Genomic DNA, 19,079 nt, shown 5'->3' with positions numbered 1-19,079 from the left:
GAATATGATAAAACTTGTGTATCAATAAAATTACAAACATTTGAATTTAAGACATTAAATTTAATTTACAATTTAAGCGATACCAAATAATACAGAAGATTTAGGGCATATATTGTATTGATCTATAACAAATCGTGCAACCAACGTGAGGACTGTTTTAAACAACATATTTTAACCTAGTGACCTACATATTTGATAAACATAAAATTGCAACTACCAATGAGTGACTTTTTCAATTAGACCTATAGTCATTCCTTAACTGTACAAAAAAATGTTGGATCTTCAAAGTATTGCGCTACCAACCTGCGACTCATTATTTAAATAACCTGACTTACAACACATGACACACTCAACGTGGGCCTAGGCGTAAATACACCCATCTACAAATTTGAACTTCAACATATTCTACAAAATTTAACAATCCACATCATTTAGCACCACCAAACTGTGGTATTTTTTGTTTGTACAATAAATATTGACTTACTGTAATTGGGACTACCTTATTACGTAAGGCTTGACAGATTTATACATTAATTTGACTGTTCACACCACCTCCTTCCATTCTACAATAATTAATCTAAACCTCGACAATTAGATGAAGAAATGTTAAGAGTACAGCACAATGATTGGATTTTGAAATGTAGATTTTGTACTAAAAATCAAGCCATTCATCTCTTTCTTTTACATTATTATTATTTCACAACAGTAAAAACTATTTAATACTCCTGCAATAAAAAACTTTCTCTCACCCCTACTGCTCAAGCAGCGAAGGTTCACGGTAAAGAAGCGTGAGCTTCGTTGTCGGGATAGCCCTGTACTTGTCATTTCGATACACTTGCACTGTATTTAGATAGATGAAATATTTTTTTTTTTTGCTACTGTATTGATTTTAACATAAATGTTGCTACTCTTTAATTGTCTCGCAACCATTTGAACTTAGTCTCACTGATTAATAGATCTTGGAAATTATAGAACTTATAGATTTATATGTTGTCTGATTGGTGAACATGAAACTACTCTGATGTCTTTGACACTGGCTTCTTGTATTGTTAATTCTCAGTTTAGTTCTTACGAGGGTCAGTCAAATATAAACAGGACTTTTATTACTATATTGTTTTTCGCAGCGACCGTTCACTTCATACGAGTCTCAAATCTAGTGGTGGTGGTGTCCTCATTGCTACCAAGGAACACTTGCATGTGAATGTTATTATTACCTCTGTTGTAGACATTGAATCTGTTTTTCTTCGTGTTGGGTCCCTTAATCCTGTATTGATTGGAGGAACTTATATCCCTCCCCAGCAAAAACTCCGTAGTCTATAGTAAATTCTGTGATGCTGTTGATGAAGTGATGTCAGTTTGTTCTAATCCCCATTCTATAACTCTTCGCCAGTGACTTTAACTTACCGGATGTGAATTGGACTGCTCCTGATCTTGTTGCTGTTGGTAGGAGTTCGAAGTGCCTTATTGACATGGCACTCGCTTTTCAGCTGTCACAGGTTAACACTATCAAGAATGGGCGTGGAGTTATTCTGGACTTGCTCTTTAGTTCCAACCATTCACTTAATTGTATCTCCCGCTCTCGATTCTATATTACCACAGGAATCTGCCCATCCTGCTTTATCCTGTGAAATCCCGATAGTCAAGATATCGTCTAAACATACGGGTTTCAATTCGAGACTTTCGACGCTGCAACATTGAGAAGATCTTCAATGAACCTTACCATGCATTGGGTCCTGTTTCCTTCCATTTTCCGGATGTCATTGAGTCTTTCAACAACTTTGTCAATACCGTTCATGGAATCGTAGTAAGGAATACACCTTTAAAGAAAACCGGTAAATCAAGATTCCCTTGCTGGTTCTCACCGGAGTTGAAGGACTTAGTAATTGGAAAGAAAATTTGTCACAAAAGGTTCAAATCTACTTCCAGCCCTAATGACTACATCGAATTTAGTCGTCTTAGAGATCTTTGCAAAGAGTTAAGCTCTCAGTGTTTCAGTAACTATATCGATTATGTTAATGGTATGATCCCTCTTAACATCAGAGCTTTTTTGGAGTTTCGTTGACAGTGTCAAGGGTTCAACGGAATCTGCGGACACCTACTACCTGGATAACAGCTCGGCGTCGTCGCCAGAAGGCATCTGTAACCTTTTCGCCGAGCATTTTTCTTCCGTTTATAACTCGTCTCCAGGTCCCATTCCTCAATACCATTATCTTTCGGAGATTAATATTTCTTCTTGTGTTCTCACTGAGGGTGACGTAGAGCGTAAAACTTGCTTCTCTTGACCCTTTCAAGGGAACCCGGTCCTGATGAGATACCACCGATGGTTTTGAAGCATTGTAGTGCCCTACATGCACCTCAACTTACTGTGCTTTTCAATAAAAACTTCTGGAGCAGGGAATCTTTCCTGATAGCCTGAAGTCCAGTTAACGTGGTTCCTATTCCACAAATCATCTTACACTGACTAATGTTCGTAACTATCGGCCCATTGTTATTCAGCCTGCCCTGGGCAAGATTTTTGAGTCTCTCGTACTTGATCACATTAGTTTTGCCTTCAGGAGTACTCTTATTCATGAGCAGCCACGGCTTCACACCTGGTAGGTCTACAGTCACCATCTCGTTCTGTATCAAGACTACATTTTTATCTTCTTTTCAAAACCACAGTCAAGTCGACAGTGTTTATATCGACTTCTCGAAGGCTTTTGACACGGTCAGTCATGCACAATCTCTTTGGCTAAGATGGAGGCTTATGGTGTTTTGGGCAGCCTTCTTCAGTGGTTCCGTTCATATCTTTCAAATCGGTCCATGACTGCAAAAATTTTTTCTGGTGCCACCTCCCGACCTTTTCTTGCTACCTCTGGCGTACCACAGGGTTCCCACTTGGGTCCCTTTTTATTCACTTTATTTATCAATGACATCATTGACTGTATCGATGTTGAATGTTTTATTGTTTGCTGATGACATAAAAAAATATTCACATCCGTTTCAACCCTGCAGGATTGCTTAAAACTTCAACGTTGCCTTCTTGGATTGGATGATTGGTGTGTGCAGAACAATCTTAAGTTGAATATTGCTAAATGCGCAGTCATCACCTTTCACCGTTTCCTCCGCTCCTATACTGTTTGATTACATACTCAATAACTCTGCTCTCATTCGTTAAAACTTCTATTAGAGATCTTGGAATCGTAATCTCCCACAGTCTTGGCCCTGAATCCCACATTGATGCCATCAACCACTAAAGCCTCTCGTAATCTGGGATTTCTGATCAGAAACTTCAAGAAGCGGACTGAGTGTTGCAGCTATGAAGTTTTATCTTTACTGCTCTGGTGAGGTCAGTGCTTGAATATGGCAGCGTTTGTCTGGTCGCCCTATCAGGTTTGGTCATATCCAGCAGCTCTAAGGTGTGTCCAGGATCGCTTTCTTGCGGGTGGTTGGAGTCAAATGTGGATTTGAATGCAGAATGGTTGCCATTGGAGAGGATTTGGGGATTTCCTTGGGTTTGAACTCGCTTGTGAAGCGTAGACAACTTTTAGATGTGGTTTTTCTCCATAAACTAATTAACGGAGACGTGAATTGTCCAGAACTGCTCAGGCGGATCGACTTCCGAGTGCCTCATCAGACCAGGTCCCTTCACACTTTCTGCTGTCATGTCTACTCAACCAATTATGTACATCACAGCACTATCCCGCGAGGACTTCACAGACTTGGAAACCTCGTCTCCTCCCAGCATGACTTTTTCAGTGATAGTGTTATGCACCTGAAAAAACATTTTCTTTTGTTGTAGACATTGACACCTGGCTCATAGTAATATGTGTATATATTTCTTTCTTTCTATTTTTTTCCTCTACTCTTTTATACATTTGATTCTTTTTTTTCCCCTTTTATTGTAAATAAATTATTCCTATGTAGTATATGTGTAAGTGCAGATGGATGTATAATTGATTGTATAATTACTGTTACTATTTATTATTGTTGCTATGCTATTATTGTTATTTTCTATATAGTCTATTTTATATGTTATTGTTATGTTGTAGCAATTTATTTTGGCATTGTTAATAATTTATAATGTGGATCATTTTCATTAGCTTATTGTTGGATATAAGAATATCTTATTGTTTTTTCCATGTACTATATGGTGTTACCGTAAATAAATAAATAAATACCCAACGTCCAGGTTGTAGCAGGTAAGCCATGTTGCAGTAGTGGTAGGGGGCAGCCTGGGGGAGGGGGAAAGCTGCAACAATGCGTTCTCAGTGCTGTTTTGTTTGTCATTGTAGCCATGTCTGAACAAGAGGGGTTGTACCTGCAGTTGCGCAACGAATTTTATTAAGTTCTTGACAAACGAAGGTGTTAAACCAAGTGAAATTTTTGTTTTAGACTGACAACTCAGTTTGGGGGATAAGACTTTATCACGTTCTCAAGTGTACGATTGGGTTAAAAAGTTCAAAGGCGGACGTGAAACAGTTGAAAATGAAAGTCACAATAGGCGTCCAAGGACCAGTTTGACTAATGAGAACATTTGTGCTGTTCCGTGAACTTCTTGAAAATGATCGACGCTTAACGATAAAGATGAAATTGCCAGTGAAGATGGAAATTAGTCATGGTAGTGTGCATTCCATCGTCACAGAGCATCTGGGTTTACGGAAAATTTGTGCAAGATGGGTCCCTCGGCTTCTGACTCTCGATCAAAAACAAACCCGGAGAGACATTTGCCAAAGGCTTTTGAATCGGCTTGAGAGAGAGGGGAATGGTTTTTTAAATCGCATAATAACCTGTGATGAAACGTGGGTCCATCACTACACTCCTGAATCCAAAATGGCGTCAATGGTAGTGGCGAAGGAAAGACGAAAACTCGCCCTGTGAAAGCCAAAACACGGTTGTCTGCTGGGAAGTTCTTGCCACCATCTTTTTTTGACTGCAAAGGCGTTTTGCTTATTGACTTTTTACACGAACGTCGTACTGTGAACGCTGATTATTACTGTCAACTTCTTGAGCAAGCAAAAGCAGCCTTTCGGAACAAAAGGCGTAATCAGCCAATCAGAGATGTCATTTTGCTTCATGACAATGCTAGGCCTCACACAGCTGCCTTGACCAAGAGAAATTACGCCAAATTCATTGGGAAACATTGGAACATCCTCCCTACAGCCCAGATTTGTCTCCATTGTGACTTTCACCTCTTTGGTCCTCTCAAAGAAGACACTTGGTGGAAACCGTTTTGAAAGTGATGAGGAAGTACAGGAATTTGTGTGCAATTGGTTCAAGACACAACCTCAAATCTTTTATGAAGAAGGGATCCATAAGCTATCCTCACGCTGGGAAAAGTGTGTGAGAGTTGAGGGAGACTATGTAGAAAAGCAGTAACATGTAATCATTGTATTGTTTTAGCTTTAATAAACGTATAAGTTAAAAGTCTTGTTTATATTTGACTGACCCTCGTATTTATTTTTATTCATGTTATGACAGTAATTTCTGATAATTTCTGAGAAAATCAATGGATGAAGACATTGGCAATTTATCAACCAAATCACAAAAGTAACACAGTAATTTTATTTAGAATTTGTTTTATAGTATATTGTTTAAAGCTTAGAAAATATTAAATTTTTTATCAGTTTTGACATAAATAACATTGTTACTAAAGAACCAAACAAAGAAAATCTATAGTTACCTTTTATCAAATTCAATCAAAACTAAAACATTTATGTCAATTTACAAAAGTTCTCTAAAAATTCACCAAAACTCTTCTACAGTGTAATGAATTGTGATAACTTGTTTGAAACAGATAGCTTACAGAAGCAGTACCAAGTATCTCTTTTCCCAGTAACCTTCTACTCAATATACTAAAAGATAGTGGAATTGTTATACACTTCTGACATCATCTGCTAAGTTTCCTGTAACTAACCGATACAATTATATTGTACCTTTGTGATACTATAACCTTGATATTATAAACATTGACTTTCGATGTATCCATATTGCTTGATAAAATGTTTAGTGTATAATCTCAAAGTTGTTATTACTAAAGAGGTATAGTAACGATAAATACATAATACTGATGACAGATAATAATGGTAAATAATGTTGTCATTCTTTAAAATTTTATTATCAATGTTTAATAATAGCCAAAATAAACAATTTCTTACAAAAGGGAAATAATATAAATTTTACAGTAAAAATAGCATTTAATTCAAGTTATAATAACTACAGTATATATTTGTTTTGTAAATTATTTGTTATCTTTCATTTAATATATGAACAAAGGAAAATGGGATGAAATAACTCATAAAGGGTAAATTTAATTAAGATCATTTAACTGCTTAATGGTGGGATGTTGGATTCATTTAACAATGGATGTGGGAACAATTTGGTACAATAAAATGGCATAGTAATATGAAATCAAAAAAGTAACCAAGTAACTTTCAATCATGAAAAATAATGCATTCAAATATTACAAACTAGAAAAATTAAAAATAAAGAATACATTTTGTGTAGTAAAATTGATTATGGTTTTACCCTTACACTTGTATCGCTTACAACAAGAACAATAATTAAACATGAAATACAAAACCACTACATTTTTTAATAATAACTTAAATAAATTAAAGATTAACACAACTGTAAGTCTAATAGACCTTGTTCAAAGTGATATAGATGACAAATCACAATTTTTTAACACATAATAAGTACTCTACATTTTAAGTGTGCAACCTAGGAAAGAATTCTTTAAAAAAAATAAGTATCCACATTCCAATACACTACATTGCAAAGAACAATAGTACACTAAATAGTTAAAGTCATTAAGATTACCAAAAATTGCTTGGAACTCAAATTTATCATTTTAAATAAGTTTTTAATTAAATCATACAAAGTCTTAAAACCCACTTGTTAAATATAGTCCAACAGCCTAGACATAGTAGAACATAGTTATAGTGTTACTTGGTGTTTTAATCATTTTTAACAGTATTGCCTTACTAAACTAACGTAATTGATTTATCAATAAAAAATTGAATAAAACAAGAATTAATATTATAAAGAATTAACACTCAATACATTCATTATTTCATTCAATGGTAGTAAGTCTTAATGTAAACTGCATCACATTTTAAAACTAAAACTGTTCATTAAAAACTTTAAATTGTTTAAAGTGTGCACAATAATTGTTGGGTACAATATATTAATAAACATAAAGTAACTGAAAAATGAAATATTAAAAAGTTCTAATAATAGTAAAATAAAAGTTTGAAAAAAAACTCTATAATGAATAGCCTATTTTGTATACATTATTACGATGAAATCCAGCAATCTGAAGTATTATACATTTGTGTACTCTCAGAGCTGTTAAGTGTGAATAACAGGATGTGACAGTATGAGTAACTACTTGTGGAATGATTCATTGTAGAGATATATGTTCTTATTTCTTCATATTGGGTGTGAAACGAGTTCTTTTGGTAGCAGGACAATTTTTCACACTTGGCTGTTTTATGACAGTTGGTTTGGATGAAACTTCCAAAGGAGGCGACACAAGTTTTTTAATTTCGCCAGGGTCTTTCCTAAAACAAAGATATGCAGGACTTTAAAAATGTGAAAGGTTTGTTTTCAATAATCTTGGACAAATTTGTTCAACTAAACAGTAGCCATTTAACCCTTCGCATACCACTAATAAATCCATTAACATTCCTATAACATCAAGACAAGTAAAAAAATGTTGTTTCTTTAAGTTCAAAGCTAATTTTTATTATAACTAAATTATAAAAGGTAAAAGCAAAAAAAAGCATGAAATAGGGTGTTTGAGTTAAAATTAGCATATTTATTGATAAAAATAAAAAAGATTTATTTATAAAACTATTCATTTCAAATAAATTAAAACTTCATTGTAAAAAGTAATTAAACTGAAAAGATTAATTACATATAACTAAAAAACAAGATAAATATTTCAAACTAATCACAACACTATGACACAATGAACAATAATAACGAGATACGTAGTAGACGCACGCACGTGACAACCGAGAAATCAAGTAATACCTAATATTTTAGAAGAAGATGGAAATTAATCGGATACATGCATAGAGGATAAAAATATTGACAAGGTTTTTCAGACCCCAACTTAACAACCAATTTCTTTTAGGGAAATTTTACATGAGAATGTTTTCTCTGCATCTGAACATTCAAGATAAACCTGAAGGTACAACGTAGTATTATATTTGTAAGTAATAACACTAATACAAGGCCATGTTCAGAAAGTAAGTACTGTTTCATTCTACTGCCGCCATAGCGCTGCAATCAGTGTTCCACACATGCGCCTTAGTCGTCTTTGTTCACTGGCTATCAACTCATGCCATTTTAGTTGTTCTACGTTGTTTTTTCAGTGTTCTCTGAAAGTTTTAAAATTGTCAAGACAATTAGTGATCGCGCCGATTGTGAGATTCGTTCTGTAATAAGATTTTTGAACACAAGGAATGTGAAACCGCCTGAAATTTATCAACAACTTCGAGATGTTTACGGGGAAGACGTGATGAGTGAAGGAATAGTGAGAAAGTGGGTTAGAATGTTCAATGGCAGTCAAACAAATGTGCATGATGAAAATCGGAGTGGTCGGCCTTCTCTCGTAACTGATGATCTGGTAAGGGCAGTTGAAGAAAAAATCCAAGATTAACAGATGTTTCACTATGATAACACTATCTGATGATTTCCAACAAATTTCACTTTTGTATGAAACTGTTACGGACCACTTAGGTTATCACAAGCTGTGTTCACGATGAGTTCCAAAAATGCTCAGTGACGTGCACAAAACCAAGCACTCAGAAGTGCTTTGACTTTTCTCACACAGTACAGTGATGATGGTGAGGATTTTTTAAACAAAATTGTGACAAGTGATGAAACTTGGGTCCGACATGTTACACCGAAATCCAAACAGCAGTCAATGGAGTGGCAACACACGCAATCTCCGAAGAAACAAAAATTCAAGATGACAATGTTTGCACAAAAAATTATGTGCAATGTCTTTTGGGATCGGAAAGGTGTTTTGCTGATTGATTTTTATCCCAATAGGTGAAACCATTAATGCGGCAAGGTATTGCGAAACCTTACGAAAACTAAGGCGGGCAATTAAAAAAAAAATGGAGAGGAATGCTCAGTAATGGAATTGTGTTGCTCCATGACTATGCTCGGCCCCATACCGCTGGTGACACTAAAACATTGGTTCGACAATTTTGTTAGGAGCAGTTAAATCACTCGTCCTACAGCCCGGACTTGGCACCATCAGACTACCACTTGTTCCTGCACATGAACCACGAACTGGGCTGCCAACGCTTTGAAGTTGGCGGGAACCTTCTACGAAGAGGGTATAGACAATTGATCACCTGCTATGATAAGTGTTTGAACATTGGTGGAAATTGTCAAAAAATAGTTTAAGGTTTGGGCTTTCATGTAAAAAATAAAATTCTATTAAACAAAATTGTTTTGCTTGTTTTTTTAAAACAAAAATGGTACTTACTTTCTGAACATGCTTGGCACATACTTTGTATTATACTATTATTTCTTTGGAGCAGTTTCAAAACACAAAACTATTCTTTGTAGATGATTCCTGCAACTGAACATGTCATGTGAAATTGAGAAACTATGGAAGTTTACCGCTGCAGAGAACTGCTTTCTTCCCACAGTTGCGATTTGTTGCTTTGTGGTGCAGTTGCGGTGCAATGGTTCTTTGCAACCATTGCAGAGAAATTCCGGTTTTACCTATGCCTAGTACAGAATTGCCAACATCTAAATAACACAGTTCTAAATACATAAGTTATGGTTGGTCGATCAACACAGCATGGAATTTTACGATCAAGTTTTTACTTCGTAAAATGACATGTCGGTCCGATTGGCTAACAATTAATGTATACATATATATACACATATATATACAAACTGTTGGAATAGTTATCATAACTATCCCTTTTATATATGAAACATAAATAGTATCAACATCATGAACAATGAAGTTTGGCACCACATGGTGAAGTGTCCAAATTGCCTTGGCACCTAACGTGTTAATGCATGAGAATGGCCATGATGAGTACTTCTGCCATTGACTAGCAAATTCTGTGACTGGTCTTAATAACTAACTTCAGTGAGACGTATGGATTGAATTGTAGAGTAAATGATGTCTTGTAAGAAAAATGACTTATTTCATGCCCACTTGGCACTTTGTCAGTCACCAGTGTGTACAATATATCTCATTATTTGTGTCACCTTTTTAATATCTCTCTGTGTTAAGATTAAGAGGATTATCCCCGTAATCTGGTAAAGGTAAGTCTGCTCAACCTATCCTATCAAAATTCTCAAGCTACAAAAAATAATCTTTTTGCTCTCTTTAATCATAAAAATAACAGAGATGTTGAGGACTTTTAAACATAATTTCCTTCCTGTCCTTGAAATGCCACAAGGATGCCAGCCTACACATACCCTTTTGGAGTGAATGACAGAGCATGTTTTATTCAAGAATACTAGTAATTGTAGTACTTACAATTTTTTGAGAGCACTGTTGATAATGGTGGTAGGGTATTTAATGATAAGAGGGCTTGTGCTGACCAGCAAGCGGCAACCCTGTAATGCTTTCATCGCCTTCCCAGCGGAAGTGCTCTCCATGTAGTTGATAAATGCATAACATTTTGGCTGTATCACCAACCTCATGTTTTTGATTTTGCCAAACCTGCAAATTAAAACAGGTCACATCACAGTCGTGCAGGACAACTTAAAATATTCTATTGATGCTGTCATTACAGTATAATTTCCCAAAGACACTTCTTGAGGCCATTTCTCAGCCTTCTTCCTTAAGTGCTATTACCACTAATTTAACTTCTTATTATTTATATCACTATTAAATCCTAAGCAGCATATGTTACACAGTTATTGCAGGATTGGATAGACAAAATTGTTTTAACTTTAGGAAATGAATATTATAGATGTAATATTGTATCAGTTTACTGCTGAATATGTCAGAAATAATGCAAATGTTATATGAAAATTCTGATTCTGCAATTAGAAGTAAGGATGTGCTGTCAATGATATATTATGCCTTCCTCATCACACTTCACATTAACTACATCTAACTTACACATTAATGTTACAATAATATAATGGAACAATAATAGCAGTAGCACAATTGATAGCCTATATTTTAAAAACAAAAGAAAATACAAAGGATAGTGAAAAAAGAAAGAAAGAAAGAAACACTTCTTTATTGAGACGAAATTAGGAAATTAGTGAAAACATAGAGTAATAGGATTGTACATCCATGAAATTTTAACTTATATTCACTTTGAAAAAAATGCTTTGCCAGACCATCTCAGGTTTCAGCATAATTATAATACAAGAAATGGCCTTCATTTTAATGATATCCATCCCATCGCTTAGCTCTTTTTCAAAAAAGTCCTCTATATAAAGTGCGGGGTTGAAGCTTGTACAATGGTTTACCTGGCATATAAGGAAATGAACCAAAAAGAGTTCAAAGAAAAATCTTTGAAAAATGAACTATTGAACACAGCATTTTATTCATTACAAGAATATTTTGAAAGTGAATTTGTATCTTGGTATTTTTGAGGATAAGTATATTTATTTTCTCTGTAATTGTAAGATTGATACTAATTGACCTTATTAATTTTTTTTATAAGGTTTGACGATGCACCTGTTTTTAAAAACTATGTGTAAAATGTACAAAGGATATTGTGAAAAAAGAAAGAAAGAAAATAAAGTATGTCTAATGTGAAAACATATCTTAAAACACAATTTATATTTTAATTAAATATTTTGTAAATATAACATTGCAAAAACTTGTGCAAGGCCAAACAAATTAAAACTTAATATTAAAAACACTCAAAACATACTATTTTCCTTTAAACTTGGCCATGAGTCTGCCACATGCAATTATCAGGGGGTCACAATGCAGTCAAATTTCAATTGAGATAACAATGTAGAGTCAATTGCAGAGTTTCTAAAGGAATTTTATGCTTCAGCGATTAAGTGAGAGAATCAAAATTGATTTTATAAAGAATTTATAATATGTCCATGTTCATAGCTATCTTTCTTATGGGGCACCACTCTGTACCGTTTTACTGGCACATGAGGGGTTAGCTTTGAAATTTAAACTTTTGTGAAGGTTCAAAAAAGTAAAAGAAAATCTTCTGAAATAAATAAAGTTTAAACTAAAATAAAACTTCTTCTTAAAAATAATTACTGGAATTAAAATTAAAATAAAAACTTCTTGATGAATTTTAAATTTAAACTTGTAATGTATATGTCACTCCAAAAATGTACAAAGTTCTTACAGCTTGTCTTTTATTCAATTTTCAAAATTCAAAACTTTCACACTCTAATCTGATCTGGCAATTTTTCACTTTAATTTATCAACAAAATTCAATTTTATTTTGTTACTAATTTTCTTTACTTTACTTTAAATATTACTTCTTTTCAGTGTTAAAAATTTTTATTATAAAAATTCTTCAGTGTTAGAGAATTAAAATTTCTTCAGTGTTAGAGAATTAAAAATATTGCTGAAAGCAACCGCAGGTTCGATGACGATTAGCAAAAGATTAACTCTAAGCACTTTCAAAGTCTACTCGTTACTATAACTTCCGATCAACTGAGACGGGAGGTACGGCACGTCTACCTCACCCCACCTCTCAATTTCGTTATCAGACACTGCACTCTGTGATGTGCGCCTCGCTGATAGCAGCCTCTTTTGTACAGTCCAGTCCTTATCATTCTTCTGGGCCTACTCCTTCCACCGGTAATCCAGTTACCCCAGCATTACAATTTAATAGAATCGGTACAACTCATTAGTCTCACGTATATTTGTGCTGCAGTAAAGACCTATGTGAATCATGTATGGAGCCAGGCATAGTGGACACGGTTTTACAACAACAGTTTAATTACATTTTACAATGAAATTTTATAAAAAATATTTATATTTAAAATAAATAGTTCTTTTTTTATTATTATCAATAAATACGCTAATTTTAAGTAAATTGTCCTGTTTTATACTTTTTTTGCTTTTGCCTTTTATAATTTAGATACATAGATTAGTGGATTTATTAGTGGCATGCAAAGGGTTAAAACTGTTGTTACTTCTGTTCACAAAATTAATTACTAAACTTTAAAAATATACTCACTTGGCAAATAAGTTATACATTTCCTGATAAGTGATATCCTTATCAAAATTGCAAACAAACAGTGAACAGCACTTCAGTGGGTTGGATGGGCTGCAAACAAAGAAAATTCAGATTATTAAAACACTAAAAATTACCTAATAACACAAAAAGTAGAATACACTATTATTTTAAAGAGCTTTGCAGAGGTCTAGAGAAATAGCTGAATTTTAAGGAAATGCACATATTTTATTTGAAAAAATGTGGTTATATAATTATTTGTATTACTTATTGTCTGAGTGTTACCAAAATCAATCACTTGAGGGGCTGAAAAGTATTCATTTCGGTTTGTTGTGAGCACAATATCTTGATAACGAACTGACATAGAAACTTAAAATTTTGTATGGAGCTTCATTTCTATATAAACAACATCAAGTTCAATGATAGTGCATGTCACTTCAGGGGATTTGGCTGACTGTTAGTGAACATTTTTATACTGGTCTTATGTGTAACCACGATGGCAATGAGAAAATCACAGTATAAATAAATCTGTTAAACAAACTGAGCACAATCATATGCCTTTTGTATATGTAACATACACAGCCTGTAAATTACTTCAAGAAAAATTTAATCTGTAGATTTTTGCAAGAAACTTTATTTTATATATAGACTGAGTTTTTTATTGTATTTGTCCATCCATAGGATTTGACTGAATATCATTGAAAGACTTTCACCCGTAAGCTGGTACAATTTCTGATTTGTTCAGGACTTGAAAGTTTGCACGCAACCTCAGGAAACGCTATTACACAACATATGGTGTGGTGTACTCCTTGCAATATGTATTGTACAGCTAGAACTTAAAAACAGAAAAAACACCTCTAATCTTTGTAAAAACATACTCATATATAAACCTAAATAGATTCTTATATATTACAAGCAATATGCTTGTTTATAGCTACACAAAGTGTGATATATAAACAAAAACTAGCAATTGCCTGTTTGATTTCTGTTGATCAGCTGATGTCTGTGTAAAGATGAGTATACGCAGATATGGACAGAGAAAATAAGACATTTTAGTCAAATATTATTTACAATTATTATTATTAATAATACTAATATTAATATTATTTTCTTACTGTAGTTATCTATATGCAGTTCTGATACACAAAGAATGAGAAAAAGTGTTTGCAATTCTCTGTTTTCTGCCAAACAGCCACCATCCATGAATTTATGCAGTGGACATGAGGCGAAGTAGAAAATAGAAATAAACAATGTATACAAAGACACAAAATAAACAAAATTATTTAACATGAAAAGGATAGACTTACTCCTTGCATAGTTTGTGATTCTTATTAACAGTGATGGTTCCTTTAGCACCTTCACTTTCTTCATCCTCATTATCTTCTTCATCTCCATTATCTTCTTCATCCTCATCTTCTTCATCCTCATCATCTTCTTCTTCATCAAACTCTTCCGATTCATCATCATCTGAGTAATATAAATCTTTAACTGTCTCCTTATCATTATCTAAGGAAGTAAGAATTGTTATAGCTTCATTTATCTGTAAAATAAATTTTAAAAACTATTATTTCAAGATCAGGTATGAGTAGTTTAAAATATACCACAATGATGGTTTGCACAATAAAAACCCCTTAAATAAATAAGTTATTGACTAAAACTCAAGGTTTTAAGTCCTAGAGAGCTGAAATATTAAATATAACACTAATCTTAGAACCTTTAAAATATATATGTGTAATAAAAAATAGAGACTACATTGTTTTTTGTGTATAATAATTAAACAGCAGGCCTTTTAAAAAAATTGTTTGATGGTTGCTTTCCATTTAGGTTTTTTTTTAATAATAAATTTTTTACAACTGTTACACTACTTTTCTAAATAAATACTACTTAAATTTAAGCAATTAGTTCTCATATTTGGTAACAAGATTTTCAATACTTGATAAATATAATTCTGCTATCTGTGCATACAACACGTTAACGGTGAACAGTTGAGGAAACAAGTGCAACAACTTTCTTAACATTTAGAAAGAAATGGAAATATCTAAACAACTGAACCAAAATATCTGTTCAAGTAAACATCATATATTCCTCAATGTTTTCTTTGACACTTTTTCAAAAGTAACCAAACCACTATGCACTTAAACTGGCCTCTTTGCCCTTCATTATGAAATTTGTTATGACTTTTATATAACAACACAACCATTTAACCACTGCTCTATAATTTATAATGTGTTTCTGCATATACTGAACACAATTCACGATCAATTTCCTTGGATTGCATTCTTTTACCCCAAGAAACCAGATAGCACTGTAGTTGAGAGTGGTAACTATTTAAGATCTGTTGTATTTTTCTTCTCTTTCCTTTTTTTATATTTTGAAATACCTGTGACTAATATACTAATATCAAGTTACAAGTTTTTATGCAAAAAAGGCCTAAACTACACAGTTTTTATATTCAGTCAAACACAGTCCAACAATAACCGTTAGAAGCAATGTCAGTAATGTTGATCGGTGCTCATGGCCTAAGTGGTTGCTCACAGTGTTTTTAAGATAAAAGCTGGTGGTACCACTGCTTAGTGCAGACCACATACACCTATAGGTAAACCGCTTACAAAAAGACCCTGGATTATTTGAGTTCACGCAGGGTGGGGGGGTAAATACCCCTTCAACGCTGTGATGCCGCCCTCTCCCTGTATCCCCACCACTTCTCTGCATTTGTTCTATTAGATCATCTGATTGATCCGGCTCAGTCGGTCTCGTTCACTGCTGCGATTCGTTCAGTTGAACCGGTCAGTACAGAGTTACTGAGCCTTCCCGCTAGAGCGTGTTATACCGGTCATCGTGTTGACCGAACAAAATGAACGAATGAACGACTGGTTGTAATGACCTAGTGAACGAAAGGATCTGCTGGTAAAAAAGTGTTCGAATAGAGGAAGAAACAGTATATCGTACAGTGAATGGATAGGTATATAACAATAAATGTATTATTTCAGGAATCTAGTAAATGCAAATATCTATTAAAACTGATTTAAAAAATGTAATTGTAAGTTAACAGGTACATTACTAAATATTTTAAATGTTAATACTTATAATCAAAGGACTTGGTTGATTGATATACCTTTGATTTATAATAAGTAAGCTTATTCCCTACAAATGTTTTAAATAAATTACTAAAACTTAAACATACACGCTGCTCATTTGAAAATAATTTCCTTTTATACACAACAAGATATTTTATGTCCAACTGTTTAACTTACCACCACTTTTCATTATAATACCCAGACTCCCTAATCCCCACGTTGAGTTATACGATTACGGTTTTATTCTTAATCGGTTAGCAGTGAACGAAAGTAACGACAAAACAATTTTGAGGATCTAGTGTAACCTAATGCATAAACTCTATATTTTTAGTTAGTTCCATATGATGTTAAGCTATTTTTCATGGATAAGATTTTTTTAAATGAACTTAATAATAATATTGTAAGTTTTAAGGATCATTAAATATAATATATCTGGTTTGAAAAAATATCAAATTTATTCAGTTGGCAGGAAAAAGTGAACGAAACGTTCTAGGTGAACGGATCTTTTGAAACACTCTTCGAATTGAACGACTAATGGCCACTGCCACTGCACGGCTAACCTCAAAACAAAGTGCAAGCTTCCTGGAAACATTTATGGCTACATTAATCTGTTCAATTAACATTTTACACTTAGACTGTTACATTTGTATATGCCTACAAAAAAAATATAATATAGTTATAAAACAGGTAAAGTAGCAGCAGTGTAAAGAAAACTGTGAGAGTGATACACGATCCACACAGCTGATAAACAGATACAAGAAGGTGCTGATCCCACTCCCCACCCCAACTCCCCACCGGAGGGGGCCCCTCCTGCGCAGTACTGCTCAGAAATTTGTTTCTGCGCAAGTTTCTTTACAAGTGGTTGACCTATAGCTCAATTGGTAGTGCCTATGTCCCTTTGTTTTGTTGCCGTGTTGGTGTTTTCTCTATAAGGAAATACGTCAGAGTTTGACGCTGATGTGTGTGTAGGCCAGCAATTTGGAATTGCCAGTCACCAGAATATTGCAATAAACATGCGAAACTAGAAACCTAGGAAGATTTGTGCAATATCATGAATCCTAGGTTTGAGGGCTTGAATCATCATTGATTGCTTCCACAATGTATTTTTGAACAAGATCTCCAATCTATCTCTTTCTACTCTGAAACAATTGCGAATGAAGACATAAACGTCATTATGAAGAATGCAAGATAAATGTCAATAAAGTCCTCCAAAAAGTACCAACAGATGGGTTGTTTTGACTTTTCCAAAAATGGTACCTGTTATTCTCAGACTGTTTCTTGGTGGTCATCAGCAACTTGCACAGATGGACCCACTCTCCAAGACTCACAATCCAGGTACAAATATTACTTTCCTGTGAATTATATTACCCCTCCTATTTTCCAGTTACCTTCCTCCATTTCACATGTTATACCCTTCACATCCCAATGTATTTATAAATTTCTAACACTGCACAAGCTGTAACATAACATAAACTATTAACAATATATTGGTGCTATGTGCAGAAGACGTGATAATGTGTCCAGAAGCTTTAAGTGGCAAATACCACCTGATTTTAGAATAATAATACAAATGGAATTTGTTTCACTTACCAAATATACATCTTTGAATGGAAACACAATAATAAATTCATCAAACATTTTTCTACTATATACAGAACGTTTCTTCTAAGTGAGTTAACTCACAAAACAGTCTTGAATACACAAAAGCTGGTATTTTTGGATAAGCCTTGCACTGGTATGTTGAAACCTTTCTTCATCCAATGAGAGAACACATTTTACACTTTTTTATTGCTCTGATTCCTTTGTCATTCAAAGGCCTTTGTAGGTAGCTCTGTATGGCCCTAGAAGGTTTTTTCAAGATATCCAATCTAAAGTCCAGCTTTGTCATTTTCTTACCAATTACAAACTTGTTACACAAACTAAAAGCATTGAGGATATCCATTTATAAAATGTGGATCAGCAGCTTTTTGTGCAATCGCATGTCTTTCGCTCACACCGATAATAACTCATGAGCTGATCCTTCCTATAGATTCCACTTATATAACTATTATATTCTATTATAGGTAAGGTCTTCATTCTTTCGTTACTCTATTGGTTCACATACAGATTCGGTCAATTTCATATTGGTTACATATACAAACAACCTCTCTTACATCCTTCCACTTTCCTACCATTACACACACTATCATAATATTTTGCCATCGTTTAGCCTTTCTTAAGTGTTTTAGTTACCACATCTTTTGATCCACCTACTTTGTCCGATCGTAGGGTTCCTGTTATGTATGGTTTAGTTCTCTGCAAGAGATTTTTTTCAGAGAAATGTAGAAATTGTCAGCAAAATTTGAATACCCTTTTCCGAGCCATGGTTCCATCAAGGATAACATTACTTTTTCGGTATGTCCTCCAGAAAAAATGTCCATGGCACCTGTATACACAGCAAACTTCATTACCAGTCCATTTAGTTCAGCAAGAATGTATAGCTTTGCTCCATATTTATGTTGTTTATTCTTAATGTACTGATGAAACTTAAGCCTACCTCTAAATAGAATCATAGACTCATCCAATCACAACTCTTTACTGGGCCAGTACATAAACAACATTTTGCTATTGAAATAGTCAACAGCAGATTTTTTTAATAGTAAATAAACATCATTTACATAGCAGCAAACATGAAAACATCTTAAAATCAACATAAATCGCTCTCTTGACATGTACTCACCAAAAAATGTTTGAAATAACTTGTATGTATTCCAATAATGTTATAGTAGTTGTAGTAAACAGACAATTCTAGTATGGAACAAAAGACCAAGGAATATGTTAAATTCCTCCAAAGTCAGATTTTTCTATTGACATA

General features: G+C 33.9%; 1 protein-coding gene across 1 annotated transcript; it reads right to left on the bottom strand.

Annotated features, from left to right (window-relative positions):
* Nucleotides 1-6,348: 6,348 nt before the first annotated feature.
* On the bottom strand, nt 6,349-17,878 carry LOC124359314 (nucleolin-like). The gene is made up of 5 exons (XM_046811967.1): nt 17,816-17,878; nt 14,456-14,688; nt 13,152-13,241; nt 10,508-10,693; nt 6,349-7,544 (listed from the first exon to the last, which is right to left on the bottom strand). The coding sequence occupies exons 1-5, from the start codon at nt 17,861-17,863 to the stop codon at nt 7,406-7,408; spliced, it is 696 nt and encodes a 231-aa protein (XP_046667923.1). The 5' UTR covers nt 17,864-17,878; the 3' UTR covers nt 6,349-7,405.
* Between the last annotated feature and the right edge of the window lie 1,201 nt (nt 17,879-19,079).

This window comes from Homalodisca vitripennis, chromosome 4 (assembly GCF_021130785.1).
Source record: "Homalodisca vitripennis isolate AUS2020 chromosome 4, UT_GWSS_2.1, whole genome shotgun sequence".
Lineage (NCBI taxonomy): Eukaryota > Metazoa > Arthropoda > Insecta > Hemiptera > Cicadellidae > Homalodisca > Homalodisca vitripennis.
Note: the sequence above shows the minus strand (reverse complement) of the source record. Positions and strands in the feature narration are given on the sequence as shown.